Source organism: Ahaetulla prasina, chromosome 2 (assembly GCF_028640845.1).
Source record: "Ahaetulla prasina isolate Xishuangbanna chromosome 2, ASM2864084v1, whole genome shotgun sequence".
Taxonomy (NCBI): Eukaryota; Metazoa; Chordata; class Lepidosauria; order Squamata; family Colubridae; genus Ahaetulla; species Ahaetulla prasina.
In genome coordinates, this window is record NC_080540.1 from 90,069,530 (window position 1) to 90,088,083 (window position 18,554).

Sequence of the window (18,554 nt, forward strand, 5' to 3'; positions counted from 1 at the left end):
CATATTTATCTACTCATATCTGCATGCTTTTTAACTGCTAGGTAAACAGGAGCTGGGGCAAGTAAAGAATGCACACCCTGTTGTCTTGAACCCAGGCTGTCCGCTTTCAAGCTCAGTGTCTTTCACCATTGAGCCAGTCCCCAGACCTGATCTACAGTACTGCATTCAAATACTTTGCTCTACTTTTATCTAGGGTACACGGCACTGGTGAAATCCATTTTTTTTTAAACTACCGGTTCTGTGGGCGTGGCTTGGTGGGCATGGCAGGGGAAGGATACTGCAAAATCTCCATTCCCACCCCACTCCACAGGAAAGATATTGCAAATCCCCATTCCCTCCCCACTCCTGGGGCCAGCCAGAGGTGGTATTTGCCAGTTCTCCAAACTACTCAAAATTTCTGCTATCGGTTCTCCGAACTGCTCAAAATTTCCGCTACCGGTGCTCCAGAACCTGTCCGAACCTGCTAGATTTCACTCCTGGTATATGGGTTATATCCTATAATTCTCTGTATAATTCCCTTTATCAATTCAGAAGAAAATAAAATTTGAACTCAATGGGTCTTTGTGCTAAAAAGAGAATACAGGACTGCAGCCTTAACCTTCTCAAACTTTACATTCACTATTATTACCAACAATAGCCAATTTTAACCTTTTAAACCTACATTTCAATTTGCTTGCCTTTTTCCTATTTTTCTTCTCTGCTTTTCTTTTTGCTCTTTCCTTATTTATGTTTTTCACCTCTGTGTTCCTGTTATGAAATAACAATAAAAATGAGAAAAAAATAGTGGCATTAGTTAATTTGAGATTACTGTAAGAAACAGTGTGGATTACATTGCTGTCCTGTTTTTTAGGTCATATGTTGCTGTTGTTTTAAACAATATTAATGCTCTGCCATATTTATTACAGTATTTCCAATGGAGTTACAAAATTATTTTTATAGGTGTTTAGATATGCATGAAATATGTTATAGAAATGAATTAGAAATAAAAGTATCTGAAATGTATAGATTTGTGAGGCATATTACAATTAAAATAGAACAATTAAACAAAGAATCACTTAAATCACTTTTGAAAAAATAATTATAAAAGTTTATAGTGCAAATCTTTTTAAGACAAATGTCTCCACTCACACATATATTTAAAGACAAAGGAATGTTGTCTTTTGTATCATTATGGAAAGGAAACTTCAAAATGTTCTCAAAACATCTCAAGTCAGCTCAGTAGCATGCTGTGGTTAATAATTTAAGAAAGAGTTCTGTGTGTACGTGCATAGTTGTGTGTATATCTAGTATGCTTCTGTGTGTATGTGTACATGCATTGCAAAAGTTATCACCACCATCAGGGCTTTGATAGTATATGTTCCATACTGAAAAATGTAAAAATCCAGAATTAATGAATGAATGTAAAAATGAAATATAAGATCAACAGTTTGGTTTCTAAAGAGTTCATTAACTTACAGGGGACCCTAAACCAATAGTGTAAAACTAAACCGTATTATATGTAAGATTTAAATATATTTGGGGTTTTATTCTTAGCAGAACTCATACTAACCAAGCAAATATTTCTAGGATTGTTCATTTCAATTGTAATCAATTATTTTGTGCAATATTAAAATGCAGGTTTCTCCTGGCATTCATATATCCTTTCATTACCTCCATCAACAGACAAGAGCTAACAAGAACCATCTATGATAAAATAGAATACTGTTCTGAGATAATTGCCCAACTAAAGCATAGAAATTACACTACAATGCTGATACCACAATTCAAAGAAGGGAAAAGTTCAAAGCTCAAATATAAAAATGTTTACTGGTTATTTATAAATATTGAGAGCAATAAAATCATAAAATCGATGAATTAAGAATTGCAAGATTTCCACAAGTATTTTGTGAACATTCACAGTAGAGATTAAGAGCCAGAATGTAAATCTGCACAAAAGGTTTTTGCCTTTCCTTACCACTGTTTCCTTACCCCTTTTTAATCCAGCAACATTAATATAATCACAATCTAAAAAAGTTAATTACATTTTCTACTTTATATTTAAGCCACCCAGTTATATATAAGAAAGAAAGAAAGAAAGAAAGAAAGAAAGAAAGAAAGAAAGAAAGAAAGAAAGAAAGAAAGAAAGAAAGAAAGAATTGAGTTTTGTTGGAATGTTTTATTCCTTAACTACAGTCACTTAAAAATATTTACTGTGTTTTGAATTGCAGATTTTCTTTCAAGTAAGTAGTATTATATATTTTATTAGTTACTGTGTGGAAGAAGTTGTTGAAAAATTTTGAAGTTTTTGTAAAGTATGCTGCCTTATCTTGAAAGATTGTAAAAGAATATCATGATGAAAAGAGTAGTAGTTTTGATAGTATTTTTACAATAAAGATGTAGTCTATAAACTTAACCATGAACTGTATTTGGAATCAAAGTTTAAAGCAGAGATACACAAAAGGTGACTAGATGTAGCTAGACTCCACCATGCATGACTATTGGACAATCTGACTAGAGCTAGGACTGATAGTTGAGTTCAATGACATTCAGGAGAGCTACACTTGATAGTGTAATTCATATACACCATTAACAAATTCAATAAAAGTGTGAAATGCTAACTTTTTTTTACTGTACAGCTAACAGCGTCTGCAGCAAATGACAATGATAGCAAAATTATGATATGCACAAGGCATCATTATTTTGCCATTATTGTGGCTTGCTGCCATTGACTGGGAATTGCAAAGAGAGAGGTTTATTCTCTCTTTCTCAATTTCTGTAATTCCATCCTGACTTCATGTCTCTCCGGCTTTTCTACCCTTTATGAAACTGGCATTACAAAAAACTAGGACAAATTTAATAAAAGTTTCACTTTGATGGCTGAAGTATTGACTAGTGCTGAAATACTTCCTCATATTGCTATTTGCTTCACATGACAAGCAATCTGAATTAGACAGGGTGAATTCAGCAGAGAAAGTATAAGAAAAGGGGCTTCAGCATCATAGTACAAAAATGAATATCCAGTCTATGATGAATATTTATTTTCTATGATTTACCATATCACCTAAGGTAACCATAAGGTGAAATGTTCTTTTTCAACAAAGGATTTTTACTGACTTTATTTTTAAAACAAGTTATGTGACAGATGCTGCTTAATATACTCTAAAAGTTTTAATTATGTGCCATGAATTGTTATCAACTCTTAGTTTTACCATATTTTTCTCCATGACAATGGAGAAAACCAGACCGTTCAGGTCTTCTAACAGTGCACTCATCACCACTCTAACTGAAGCTGTCCACCTTGCTGCTAGTTGTCCTCTTCTTTCCCTCCACCTTCTATAGAAAACTAGATCCTGATTTAACATATCCAAAGTAGGATAATTTAAGCCCTGTCGTATGTGTCATAAATGAGAATTATGGTTTGATATGTTTGATAATCCATTTATTTGTTTTCTTGGAGGTCTATTGTATTCTTAGATGCCTTCTCCAATGCCTCTAAAAGTTACTGCAGGAATAATTAATTTGATGATAGTACCCCACTCTGTAACTCTACCCAAAGTTAAGCAGCTGTGAGGATCTCCTGTTTCTATATCTTCAGCCTTTGAAGAAATGCCTGGGGCCAGATTGCTTCTCAGCCATAGAGAATTCTATTTTTTTATTTTTTATTTTTGTCAATCATATATAAGATTACAGGAAAAAGTATAAACATAATTTGGATACATGAAAAGAGTAAGTAAAAAGGAATATTAGGACAGGAACAGTAGGCAGGTGCACTTATGCACGCCCCTTACAGACCTCTTAGGAATGGGGTAAGATCAACATTAGCCAGTTTAAGTTTAAAGGTTTCGGGGTTTCGGGATGAGCCCACAGAGTCTGGTAGTGCATTCCAGGCATTAACAACTCTGTTACTGAAGTCATATTTTCTGCAATCGAGTTTGAAGCGGTTTACCTTGAGTTTGCATCTATTATTTGCTAATGTATTATTGTGGTTGAAGCTGAAGTAGTCACTGACAGGTAGAACATTGCGGTAGATAATTTTATGTACTATGCTTAGGTCAGACTGAAGCCTGCGAAGTTCTAAGTTGTCTAAGCCCAAAATTTGGAGTCTGGTGGCATAAGGTATTTTATTGCAAGCAGAGGAGTGGAGGTATGGAACTCCTCCACTTCCATGAAAGGCTGTCAGTCCTACAAGGTCTGGACCAGACTAAAAACCAAATAATGCCATGTAGGTGAGAACTACTCTTATTATAACAGCTATAGTACAAAATCATGCAAGTATGAATATGCTTCCCCGCTACCTCACTTAAGTGACCTAGAAATGGTCTGACAATCTTTCAAATTAGTTTTTGGATCCAAGTTCAAATACCTCCCCTTATTTAACTGTTGCCTTGATAGTAACTTTTTCTCCCGTCCTTTAAAGTCCATTCCCTATGTTTTCTACAAAGCTCTATCTACAGAGTCCTCATTTAATGTCCCCACTTCTTCTGCAACCATTCTAAGTTGCAGCAATGCTGAATGAGGAAGCTTAAAACCGTTCCTCATAGTTGTTGTTGTCACCCCTTCCATGTGGTCATGTGATTGCAGCCTGGACACTCTCATAATTATGGTAGCTGCAGTCACATGATCACCATTTGCAACCTTCACTGCCGCCTCCCAAAAAGTGAAGTCAATGGAGAAGATAGCAGGAAGTCGCAAATAGCAATCACGTGACATCAGCCTAGTATCCATGCTTCCTGGATCTTGGGGTGCTGAAAACAGTAAGTCAGGTCCTTGTTTTCCCTTGGGCTATTTTATCAGGGTTGCCCTTGAAGACAACTTGGAAGTTGCAACATAGAATGTTGCTTCTTGAAGAGTGCTAGCCAGTTCAATAGCAACTTTCCAAGCCTAGGTCAGGATGCTGATAATTACCAATAAAGCTTTATATACCTTTGCTCTTTGTTAACTCCTCTAAGTAGAATCTTCCTGCTTTACCAAATCTAGCTGGGAGGAGATTTTTTGGGATACCCATCCTGTGGGAAATCTGTTAATTTACATCCCGCAGAAAGACCTTCTCAGTGGCAGTCTCCTCTCTGTGATATAACATGATCCTTGAAGTCAGGTTGGTCCCCACCTGGCTATCTTTAAAATTGAAGTTTAAAATTTAAAATTACTTAATATCCTACCTGTAACACTGATACATAATCTACACATGATACAGTATGTTTGTTGTATTATTCCAGATACTCAAGCTAGATGAAATCAATGGCTGTATATTACATGTTTAAGTTTACCAGTAATTTTAACCAACTGATTTCAAACCCTAACCTAAATACAAAGTTACAATAAATTGTATTAAATCTGATACAAGATTATTAAAGGATGTAATTAAAGATGTAATTAATTGTTATCTGGCTATCTAAAAAATATTAAAAATTATTCCTTAAAGGTCCTCCTAGTTAGAAATTAGCAGCATCTAACACGTTATTTTTTTTTAAATATTACTAAGCTATTTATACTCGGGGCTAAACATAAACTTAATTTTCAAAAAATTGTATTATTTACTGTTTACATAATTAAATGTTCATATTTGTAGGGCAAAGGATAATTTCCACTATAGCAGCAGCAAGATACCAATTATTGATCCATTTAGGCTGATAATGTGGTCACAGCAATTCATAATTTTCATTTATCTTTTATCTTAATTGTCCTAAAGATTTTTATTTATTACAAAAGTTGTCCCTTTGATTACATATACCTATACTGGTCATTCATGTAAATGACATGCTTTAGCTATACTGTACTAATTGAAATTTAAGTATTTTTTATCAATATTTTTGAATATTTTTAGCTCAGTGAGGCTTAGCTTTGCACCGATTGTTTTACCTAATTGAATAATGAAAGATCTGCAAGAAAACAACTAAGCTCGGAGAGCAACAATGAACTTAAATTAATTTGTATCAGCAATTATTTCAATTTGCCATTACTTCAAATTAGCATTAAAATTTTCAGTCACTGACATAGACATATATGACTTACATAATTTGAGTTTCCCACATATATAAAGACAACTTCTCTTCAGACTATTATACCCTAATTACAAAACAATTCCACCTTTTTTTTTCCAAAATACAAAATGCAGGTAATCCTTGACTTCTATTTGTTTAGTGATTGTTCAGAGTTACAATGGCACTGAACAAAACGACTTATGACAGTTTTTCACTTATGACTGTTACAGCATCCCCATGGTCACATGATCAAATTTGGATGCTTGGCAAATGGCACATATTTATGATGGTTGCAATGTCCTGAGATTAGGTTGCACTTTGATCAGGTTGATCCTTTCGCAAACTTCTGACAAACAAAGTCAATGGACAAGCCAGATACACTGAACAACTATGTTACTAATTTAACAATTACAGTGATTCACTTAACAACTGTGGCAAAGGTCATAAAATGGGACAAACTTCATTCATGTCTTGCTTAGCAGTGGAAATTTTGGGCTCAATTGTGATCATAAATAGAGGACTACCTATATTGACAAAACAGTAACTACACTAAAAAAATCCACACACAATGAAAGAAGAACTGAAAAACTGAAAAAGGAATGGGATTTTAAAATGCTAAACACACACACACCTTTTATATTACAGTTGTCATTAATCACTGGTTCGTTAATATTACAGACTACTATATTATTCTATTGTATTATAATTTATTATAAAATCTCTCCCAAAGTCATACTTTCATCCATATTGCCTTTTTGAAAACAGACAGATAAGAGATTTTCAAAATATATTCCTTAACATCGGAAATAATATAACTTTTCCAATTTCTTAATATAATATTTGAGTCATTTCCTCTATATTCAATAAACCAAAATTTCTGACAAAGTCAAATTTCAAAATGTGGGACATAATTCAATATTATATTAATATGTTTTAACATTTAAAGATCTCCCATAATATTATATAAAATTAGAACACAATTTCCAAAATGAAACCTCAATATTTTTTTTACCTCCATCAAGAAAATCTTACGTCCATCATTTCAAATATATTCTTTGGGGAGTCCAATATTCTCTAAATACAATTTTTAATAAATTAACCATAATGTCAAAACTATTGATACTATTTTAATGTTTTAAAGACATGAAACCACTGATGAGCATTATATAAGATTCTAGATATTTAATCCATATTTTGTATAGCCCAGAAGCATCCATTTTAAAAATATTCTTAAACTTTAAATAGAGAGATATTAAGAGTTTTATTTCCATCATGGATTCCTTCAAATAGGAGAGCATCTCAGGTTCCTTTGAAGTGGCCAAAGACCCTGTCCTATATTGGTCCATTAATACATCCTTAAATTGAAGATAACCGCTGTTATTTGATACTGTTGTGAAGTTGAAGATGAGATTTAATTTGAAGTTGGAAGAAATTCTTAAAACAATCATTATATATTAATGATTTAAGGAGATATTTCACCCATGATAGTCTAAGAACTATAATCAAAAAAGTTGCTATAGTGTTATTGTTGTTGTCAACAATAATAACCAGAATTTTACTAGAGTATGCTATTCCAATCATGTCTGATTCTAACAGCATACAGACCTTCATTACTGAGTTATAGTTTTAATTGTCATTTTTGTTATTCTTTCTTTTAAGATAAACATTTCGTTCATTCAGTTCCTTGAAACTCTATGTTGTACCATTATTTCATATAAATATCAAACCAAACCAAAAAGTGTACTATCTTGAATGTAAGGACTAAAGTTTAATCTAAAAGATGAACCTGAAGTAGAAGCAAATTTACATGTATGCTTTGGCAATAACTTGTGATTCAGAAATTATGAGGATCAATTTTGGAAAAACTGTGAAATCTTCCGAACTTTTCTTATCACTAGGTTAGATAGATAGATAGATAGATAGATAGATAGATAGATAGATAGATAGATAGATAGATAGATAGATAGATAGATAGATAGATAGATATAGATATAGATATATAGATATATAGATATATATAAAGATTTTCTTCTGCAGTTTGTTTTCTAATGATATATTACTTTACAGTGTATTTAAGTAATAAAAGATTAGTCGCATTAAAGAAAAACAATTTCCTTGGTTGCAATCTAGAAGATAGAAAACAAAACTCAAGATATGTTTTATAATCAAATTAGGTTTAATTTAATTAGAGGTAATTCAGTCAGTATTTCTGTCTTAATATAATTCTATTGTGTTTTTATTTTTGCAAAATCTGAAATAGTTTTATTTTCTTTGTTATTGTTACAAAATAAAACAAAACCTACAAATCATTTGACCTAGTTTTGATAAATTTAAGATGGTATCAAGTCTTTCATTTAAAATTCTTTCCAGGTTAAAAAAAGACTCTGAAGTTAACTATTCAGATAACAAAAGTGTGAGCCTCCCATTAATTATTAGTCTTGCAGGCTCTTAGTAAACAATCTAACAAGTTGAAAGAGCAATGCCTAAAATGTGGATTAATGGATTAATATATCCAGTCTGAAACTTTGATAACTAAATCTTATAAAGATGCAAAAGAGTTTATATAATGATTCCATTACATAAATTAATACACTCCGCAGTCTTATTGTATTAGATATATGATCATCTGCATGTTAAATGCTACAAAAGAGGTAACCTCCTCCATGTAGTTTCCTTATCAACCCTCATTGAAACAGCCCGTAAATTTGGGGATTCTCAGAGCAACAACACTCAGAGCAACAGCACTGCAGATGGAAGATTTCTTCCATCAGATCCTTCCAGTGTGTAACACTGCATGTCATCCAGAGCCTGTAAGATAAAGTATACTATCCAGATCACTAATGATTCAACACCTATTTTGATTTGCACTAACTTGTTATATGATCACAGACCACAAAGAAGGCCGAAGACAGTAAATTATCCAGGGATCGTTTTATCACATAACTTCTGGAGTACCGGGAAGCAAATAACAGGGAAACAATAATTTTGGCTGTGGAAGTATTCATTAAACCTTGTGCAAGGCAGTCACTACATACTTCACGTAAGGAGATACATTTTTGTGCCAGATGAATACTTGCAGGAACAAAACGAACAAAACCTCTGGCTTCCAATCCAGGCTGCATGGAGAATATATATTTTCCTGAATGTAAATTTCATTAAGCTGAAGGGGCACCTACTTCTGAAGACAGGTATTCTCTTTAAGTCTTCTTGCTTTCAATGGGAAAGAACACGTCTAAATTTCATTCTTTGAAACCAAGGGAACTTGAAAATTTTGGGGCTCATTACAGCGCCAGCCAACCACGCAACAAAACCTTCCAGCACAGTTCACAACTGCATATTTCAAATGTCCTTTTGTCATCCCGATCCAACTGAAGTTGTCATTGCCATCATCATTAAATTTATATGCTTCCTGACTCCCAAGAGACAATGAGTTTACAGTACCACACATTTAGGTTTACATGTTCAGCGTGGTGCATTATTCCATCTTGTCCTTGTTTCTCTTCACAAACCAACCTCACCCGAATACATATAAGCAATGCTTGTCCAGGGTCCACAGTATTGTCTGGGACACTACCATCCTCTTCAATACCTGTTTTCCTTGCTACCTTCTGGGAGAACAGGAGAACATCCAGATTCAGTCAGTTTTGTTCCATATAGTATTAACCTTTGTGAGATAGATAGATAGATAGATAGATAGATAGATAGATAGATAGATAGATAGATAGATAGATAGATGGATGGATGGATGGATGGATGGATGGATGGATGGATGGATGGATGCAGTCCATCTTGAATAGTACTACACACGCATATGTAACAATATACTTGCTATATACACATGCATATACATACACATACATACACTTGCTATATACATACATATATACCTACATCCATATATGTGTGTATATGTATATATGTATGTATGTTTATTTGTATGGGAACAAAATTTGATTTTAATGTGTGCCAGTGTGCCCACAGTACAAAATGACAATAAAGGGTTCTATATAAATTCTCTATTCTGGGCGAGAGGCCAAGCGTCCCGCCAGCCCAGAAGCTCGAAAGTGCGAGGGGGACGGCGTCCTCGTATGGACGGCCCAGCCTGCAGCTCTGCAGGAAAGTGGAAGTGCCCCAACTTCAAAGGCCGCTTAGCCGCCAATCCTCAAAGCTGAGAACAAGGAGGCTCGCTGGGCGCCCCGCCGCAACGCAGCCCCTCTGCCTATCAGCATAACAAAGCAGCACGCTTGCAAATTTGCCCTGGGTTTGACTGAGGCGTTGGGGCAGGGCCTTTCATGAAGCAGGTTGCCGGCCTGCCGCCTTTGAACTGGGCACCGGTTGCGGGTTTTTTTGTCACCCCAGAATGTTCATTTGCGTTCGCCTGGGGAGAGACTTCCACTTTCCCATCGCGTCACCCCGGGGTTCCCTTAAAAGTCCTTTCTCGCCCTGGGTTCAAGAGTTCAGCGCGGCAGCAAAATTAGAGGCTGGTTTCGGCGCTAGAAAGAGCCAACGCTCCCGAGAAAAAAATTGGGGAAGGGAAAGAGGCAATTGCCTGAATTGGGGGGAGGAAAAAAAAGCAACAAGACGCATCGGGCTTGGCGGGAAAGTTGCTTCGCGCCTTTTTCTTGCGCAGAGCCGCGAGGAACGTACCGCCTAAATGCGGATAAATTACTGGCGTCAGAAAATGTAGGGCGGCTCATTTACAACAGTCAGTTTGGGCATTTTAAAATATCGAATCCCGTTTGGAAAAAAACATAAAAAGGTGCAATGAACAGCAGGTCGGTTCTGCAACATTCACAACTAATTTTAGTCCGCTATGCATCGATCAGCAATCTCTAACATTTATTGTAGTGGCGTTGAGAGAAACCAACTGTTTGAATGTAGGCTTGTCTTAGACAATAATAAAACGGCACACAAACTAAACGGCTGCATTAATTTTCTCCATGCAGTTATAAATCCCAGCTTTATAACCCAAATTTACAATAAAAAGCAAGCTAAAAGCTATGTGAGGTATCTATTAACGTGCATATAGGTATCTCTGCGAAGAATCCTATTTTATATTCATAGGATGGGCTTTTAAAGATCAAGGTAGGAAATCAGTTCATATGAGAAAGAAAATCCTTTACAAATTTCACCTCTTTATTAAAAAATAACTCAGCTGAGATCGACGGAGCTTGTTCTCACAAATAAGGGTCATTAAATCACACACACATCATTGCTGTTACTTCTGTAAAAACTTAAGTTGCCATACCTTCATTAGTTAAACCTATTTACTATGCCATTGAGCTTTCACTTTAAAAGTGGGGAGGGGGGAAGCGTACTGATAAGCAACTTACATATTCACCAAAAAGTACAGGAACACCACTATCTCATACACGCTTTGACACAAAGATGCCATTATTCTGTATTCACAATAGTTGATGTGGGTTTTTTTTAGATTAGAGAACAACCACCAATTATAAATTGAAAGGTGGGGAAATAATCATCTGAGAAGACTAGAGAAAGTAAGAATGCAACTAATAGGTAGTAAAGTATTCTTGTGCAGATGCTTAGACATTTCCACAGAAATGTTAAACAGAAAACAGAAGTTACTGCCTTTTCAACTACCTGAATTCTTAAGGGAAAAAGAAGTAGCAGATACATATTTTCATATTGTATACAGTATGCACCTTTTTACTTGTGACTGCTGTACAGGAATCCATTTCATACTGAATGGTGGGGAGGTGGTTTTTTTTTTGTTTTTGTTTGTTTGTTTTTTTGAGAAGACTAACATTTGCCCAAAGAGCATTCTTGGTTCGCTAAAACAGGGGTCTCCAACCTTGGCAACTTTAAGCTTTGCTGACTGAGGAACTCTGGGAGTTGAAGTCCACAAGTCTTAAAGTTGCCAAGGTTGGAGACCCCTGAGCTAAAAGCTTCAAAGACTACACGAAGAGGAATAATCTACCAGTGGAATAATACTGAACATTAGTGTTAAAGAATAAAACTAGTATTGACACATATCAATATACACCTTATCCAAGATATGTAGTGTCTCCATTCATCATACTGAAAGGGATGCAACAAACAATCATTGAAAACAGTAGAATTTTATAACCGTCGTAGCCGTACAGAATAAAAACATCAAGTGTGCAATGCCACCCAATGTGGAAACCAATGAAAGATAGCTGTACCTTTGATAAACTGTTATGCACAGTAACCTTTCAGATGTTCCCATAACTTAACAAAAAGGCAAATTATTTTTATCTCTTCCTGGCTGATTTGCTAAATCACACCCACATGCAGACAATTTCCAAAACTTTCTTTACCATAGCCTTCACAATATTTGATTTTTTTTCCGTGTCGATTATCATTTTCTGTAGAAAGTTTCAGTAAACTAGACTGAGAAAAAATGCAGTTTACTACAGCTTTACTTGATGAGAGAAAAATTAACTTGTGACTCAGTGTCAGAATCTGGGTGACGTATTTGACAATGATATTGGGAAAGACTTAAAAGGTAATTCTTGGAAAGTTCTAGTCATTCCTTTCAATGTAAATTAGGCAAATATACAGACACATACATACACAAAGAGAAGCCCATTAGATTTATTTTTATATATTACTCTCATCCTATTTCCTTGAAATTCCCCTTTGAATGTAGTTCTGTAGCTGTACCCTATATAGTATAACCTCTACATTACAATTCCAGTTTTGACAAAATATGTGAACAATTGTGAAAACTTACATTATACTGACTATATAAGGTTCATTTGTTCCAAATTCTATCGTGATGTGATCATCAACTGGAAGGCCATAGCCAATCACAATATGGGAAGATATCTGGCCCATTATTGTCCAGTCGAGCTGACTAGAATAGAGCTATGTATTCCTAAGGATCAAGGCTATTCTGGCCAGCAACCAGCTTTCCTATCGGTTCTGTCCTTTTAGCCATGGACTGAACCAGGAATTCTTTGCTTGGGAAACAGAAGAGCCTTTCCAAGTCATGGATTCAACAATCGAAGAATAACCATGTATAACTCCAGGCATCACATTCACATGTGACGAATAGTTTATAACTAGCAAACATTGCACAAGTGGAATTTCCTTCTGTGTAAGGAAGCCACCTCCGAACCTCCTGGATCTGTAGCCAATTCTTGCAAGTATCCCTCCCTTTTCGTGTTAAAATGTAGTTTGACCACAAATTCTTATGTCTACAAGTTGATGGGGAAAGATAATGAAGAGTAAACGTTATAAAATGGCCAGCTCAACCCTGCAGAAACGCGGAGGAAAAAGTCGTCGGACCGTAGAGACTGTTCGTCCTCCCGGCCTAAAAGAGACCCTTCCCCGAAGCCAGAGACAGAGGAGAGAAAGAGAGACAAGTCCTTACCACTGTTGCTGCTAGTGGGAACGTGGCGCCTCATCCACTCATAAGGCGTGCGCCTTTGCGCGTTTGGGGAGAGCTGGGGGACTGGGACGCTCATGGGCGGAGGCAGCAGTCCAGAGCCGGGTGGCGGAATTGGATTGAAATCCGAGGGGCTGTATCCTAGCTGGCCCGGGCTGGCGACAGAAGGGGCTCCTGCGCCGTAGGAGTGCCAGTCCTCTTTAGTAGGAGGGTACGGAGGACCCCAGGTACCCGCGGGCTGCCCCTGGTGAGGATCGCTGTTAATTCCGGGCATGTGGTGGTAGCTGGCAAAATCCGAGTATTGAGGGGGCACGGGCACATAATTTGGGGGGCTGAGGTTCAGGCCCGGGTGCCTGACCGGGTTGGGGTACATGTTGGTGTCCTTATCCAACAGATAACCCACATACATCATCCCCAAGTAGCTCAGCGTGCATAATGTGCCCGGCGCCTCAGCAGCGTCTTCCCTGGCTTGCCTTTGCAGAGAACTCCCAGCCTCTTCCTGATTAACAGTTCACCTGAACTACTTGCTCAGGGTTTTTTTTTTCTTCCCTTCCCAACTTTGCAAAGGCACCTCCCTGAGGAAAAGCCTTTTTTTTTTATTATTGGGCCAACCTCTCGGAGCATTTGCATTGAAAGGCAGGTTTGCATTTCAAAGTCCCGGAATCAAAGTGGAAGCCACTGGGGCGAATTCAAATGGCACTAAGCAGATAGAAGGGACGGGGGTGGGGGCTGAAGGTCCTTATAAGGACTGCGCTTACAGGGCAAGGAAAACTTGAGAAATTCCCAGAGGATAACAAAGAATTCCAGGTACAAAAGGACTCATTAGGGAAATGACCCAGGAAGAAAAGAATGTCAGTTGATGTTTCAGTTTTCCCAGACTTCGGGCATGCATCGAGACTGCAACACAGTTACAGGAGACTCCTCTGCTAACGATTTCAACAATCTGATATAAAACATTCAACTAATTTTGAAAGAGGGAGAGCCCCTTAATTTGGTCACCATATTATCTTATATTAGCATTTCAGGCTCATTCTCCCTGCAAAACTAATATGTAAAACTAAAACTAATATGTAAGCCCACTTGCTTGATATGCCCAATGGGGTACATATTAAGGTGGGTTAGAGGTGGCCATTTCCACAATGCCTTGGGCATTTCCTGGTGCCCAAGATATGCCCCAGAACAATAATTCCAGCACAACCAGCTAATATCTTTGTAGTAGTTAGAAATTATTTCTGGATATCTCCAGACTAAAACACCTTGAGGAATATGGCAGCCTTGATCAAGCACACACACACACACACACACCCCGAAAGTTTGGGCTAAATATGTGGGGACTTTCTAAATCTAAACATTATCATAAATAAGAATATCTTTTTCTGTACTTCTTTATTTAAAGAGTGTAAGAGCCATAAGGCTTAAAACATACTTATTTAATTGTGCAGGACTGAGCTAGATTTTAAATTTATGGGTTTTAAATTGGGTTTTATTTTTATATTTTTTAATTTTTAATTACTGGGCTTTTAGAATAAGTTTTTTAATTGCTTTTATATTGTATTTATGTGTTTTTAAGTGCCTGTAAACCGCCCTGAGTCCTTCGGGAGATAGGGCAGTATATAAATATGATCAAATAAATAAATAAATAAATAAATAAACAATTTTTCCACTTTGAGCAAAACTAGATTTTTCTTAATCAGTGGATTTTGACTCAAGCAAGTCTGAAATAATTGTTTTGTAATGTTTAATTAAAATTGTTTTTCTTTGCAAAAGAAAAAAAGCATATAAGACAGGGAAATAGATATTAGCCTGGTATTCCACACATACCTTCCTCCTCAAACACCCACCCACCCAAATCCCTTGAATATACTTCAGTGTATATTAAGAAAGGTTTTATGCTAAGAAAGGTAAGTTATAAAAATCCCAGACCTTCACTGGGATTGATAGAAGGAATTTTATTAACTGAAGTTTCAGAAGGTGAGAAAAATTCACTTGTATAATTTTTTAAAGTTTCTTTCATAATAAACAGAGGGATTTCGTTATACCCTTTGGCAGAAACCCTAATGGGTATAGATAAAAACGGATGGCCACGCCATTTTTCCTGCCCCAGTTTCAGAATCTGAAGGTGCTTCTAGCCTCCAGCTATGTGCTTAGTTAATGTAGGCTACTCAGCCTGGAACAGCTAGTTAAAACATGGAAATACAACACCAAAGGAAGCTTTGCATCACTTTCTTTTTAATATTTTATATTATTAAAAACTGCCCTAGAAATGAGAGATATCTGATCCATCTTTGCGGAAGGCCCACGAAATGTGATGCTAGATGCTGCGTGGTCCAAGTAATTGCATTTGGGTGCAGGATAATCCTTTAAAAAAAGGCCGGATGAGTGATATGCATTAGGACTGGAAGGGTTCCTTGGCCCCTAAGCCTATGAAATTCATGGGGCTTGCGGGCGTATACGGTGCAAAGGTAGGGGTGTTAGATGTTGAGGCACCTGTTGTTGTTTTTAAGTTTTTTGTTTTGTCAGTCCAGAAAGAACTGGGATTCCCGGACTCCCTTTTTTCCAGAAGCCCATGCCCAACCCTCCCTTTTATCCTTTTGATGCCAGCTCACACCTCTTCGCTGCGCAAAGCGGATGGTCCTAGGACGAGAGGCAAGCCCTTTTCCGCAAGAAGGGGAATCCTAACAACCTGCAACTTGGAAAAAGCGGCTTCTATTTCCTTTCTTAAATTTGTAGGGGGAGGGGGCAGAAGAGGGAAAAGGCAGAACTTTCATTCCTGCGGCTGTGCAACCTTACACTGTGAATAATAAACAGGAGTAAATTAGCACTACTTCGGAGTAGATTAGCGCTGTTTCTACTGACTCTCTTTGGAAACCATGCGATTTACTCAGGAATATGGACAGAACCTCAAACAACATTTCCCAAAGTTTTTCCAACCTGTGGTTGCTCTTATCATACCGAGAATCCAATCCACAAGGTTCTGCGCGCTGCCTCTTTAAAGAAACCTCAAGCCACAATTCTTTGTAACCCCCAGTTCACGGAATGATTAATCAACGGAGCTCGGTTCTTCCCGTCCCGTCCCCCAAACATAATTCATGTGAAGGCTCTTAGAACTACTGCTTAGTCCCCTTCTAACAGATGACAGAGCTGATGGTTAACAAGGACGTGTCCCCGACGCCAAGGAATACATCTGATAACCCGTTGCAGTGTATTTTACCATCACCTCTACCCCATTTAGCCATATTCTGGGAAAGATATTCTGGGAATATTTCAGGATTGTAGCCTCAATTACATGTCTCCACATTTTGAGATTCTTCATTAAAAGTGGGTGGGTGGGACGGGGGTGTATGTCCTGTTGTTAGAAAGAAATACTGATAGAATTAAACGGAGGAGGAATAATCGTGGTAGCAAGTTACAATGTGAGGTATAAAAGTAATTTTAATAACACTTTCCACTCAAGGACCTGGGCTCCTTTGAGAGACAGGCAAATATTCCTCTTTGGAACAAGCAAAAGTTGCAGGAAAACATCAAGAGAATGAGCACAATGTTTCAACAACTAAGTTAGGGAAAATATTACTCTTATAAAGTTTGGAAAATAATCTTATAAATTCCATTATCAGAAAGGAAATGAAAACCCCAAATATTCATGTATTTCTAAATGAAAATTTAAGAAATATTTTAATTACTAGATTCTGGTTGTTGATTGGTTTAAAAAAAACCTTTTATCTCCTATAGTAGAATATTATTCTACTATATATATATTATAGAATATTATTTATTCTACTTTACTTTGCTTACTTTAAGCAAGATATTAAAAGTGTTAGGTTTATAGCTGCATTATTTATGCAACTATACATACATTATCAAATTTATAGGTCACCTGATGCCATTGTGACTCTGGGCACCATACACTATTAAATGATTTATGGCAAAACAATGCAAAACAAAATTAAAATTCAGAGAATATTAATGCAGTCTTAACAAACCAATTCTCAAGCCTTTTATTCAAAATAAAGGGGACTATGAATGTTTACATGGATTTTATTAGGAATGTGACATATTTAAATCTGTTTATTATGCCATCATTTAGAATCTGCAAATGCAGATATGATATTGGGAAGAGTGCTCTGATTTATGTAGGAATGAGGACCTGTACATTAGCAGATGGAAAACAAGCAATGCAAGAAATATTTTAAACAGAATGTCTTTGCTATGAATCTTAGCTCCTTTATTATCTATGAATTAAAAATGTATCACAAATATGCTGAATATTTTGGTGAATGTTGATAAGGAAACGTTTAATCCTTCTCCTTTTTCTGTGCTAATGTATAACAGTGAATTTAAAAACCGAAAGCAAGACTCAAAATTTTTCTATTAACCACTTTGGTAGAAAGTCATTGATACAGTAAGAGGAAATCATTCATAACTCAAAGACCCAAACAATGCAACACCAAAAACCGCCAACAGTAAATCACAAAACATTACAGTAACAGATCACAAAACATTGCAATGGAACCTGAAATCTGTATCTTGTAGCATGTGAACTGGTAGTCCTCAACTTACAACCTCAATTGAGCCCAAAATTTGCCTTGCTAAGCAAGGCTGTTGTTAATTGAATTTCTCCCCATTTTACAACCTTTTTGCCAGACAGTTGTTAAGTGAATAACTGCAGCTGTTAAGTGAATCATACTTTTGTTAAGCAAATCTAGCTTCCCCCATTGACTTTGCTTGTCAGAAGCTGGCCGGGAAGGTTATCAGTGGTGATCACATAACTCTGGAACACCACAATTGTGATAAACCTATGCCAGATCCCTTTGCAATATACTTAAGATGAATTTTGATCATATGACCATGAGGATGCTGCAAGGTTATAAGTGTAAAAATATGTAATAAGTCGCTTTTTTCAGGGCAGTTATAATTTTGGTCACTAAACAAATGGTTATAAGTCGAGAACTACCTGTATCACAAATAGCCTACAACAAAAAGGTTCTCACAGATAAGATCAGATGCTGAATTAGAAAGCTGGCAAAAACTAATAAATTCTCTCTAATAACATATAATTTTCCATTTTTTGTGTGTTTGTCATTATGAAGTTTCTAGTAACTTAGTTTAAAATTATATGGTTTTACAGTCCTCTTTTCCTTAATAATGTTCCACATCTTCCCAAATATCTCTGTAAGTCGGGACCTTCCCTGAATTATCTTAGACATTATATGGCTGGAGAA

The 18,554-nt window shown here is 36.4% G+C and overlaps 1 protein-coding gene across 1 annotated transcript in view; it reads right to left on the reverse strand.

The window, feature by feature from the left end:
- CDX1 (caudal type homeobox 1) overlaps window positions 1-13,744 on the reverse strand; it is a 34,130-nt gene extending 20,386 nt beyond the window's left edge. Inside the window, exon 1 of the mRNA XM_058170648.1 lies at window positions 13,321-13,744. Coding sequence (XP_058026631.1) covers window positions 13,321-13,744 — 424 coding nt within the window. The remainder of the gene's footprint in view (window positions 1-13,320) is intronic.
- Window positions 13,745-18,554: the final 4,810 nt, after the last annotated feature.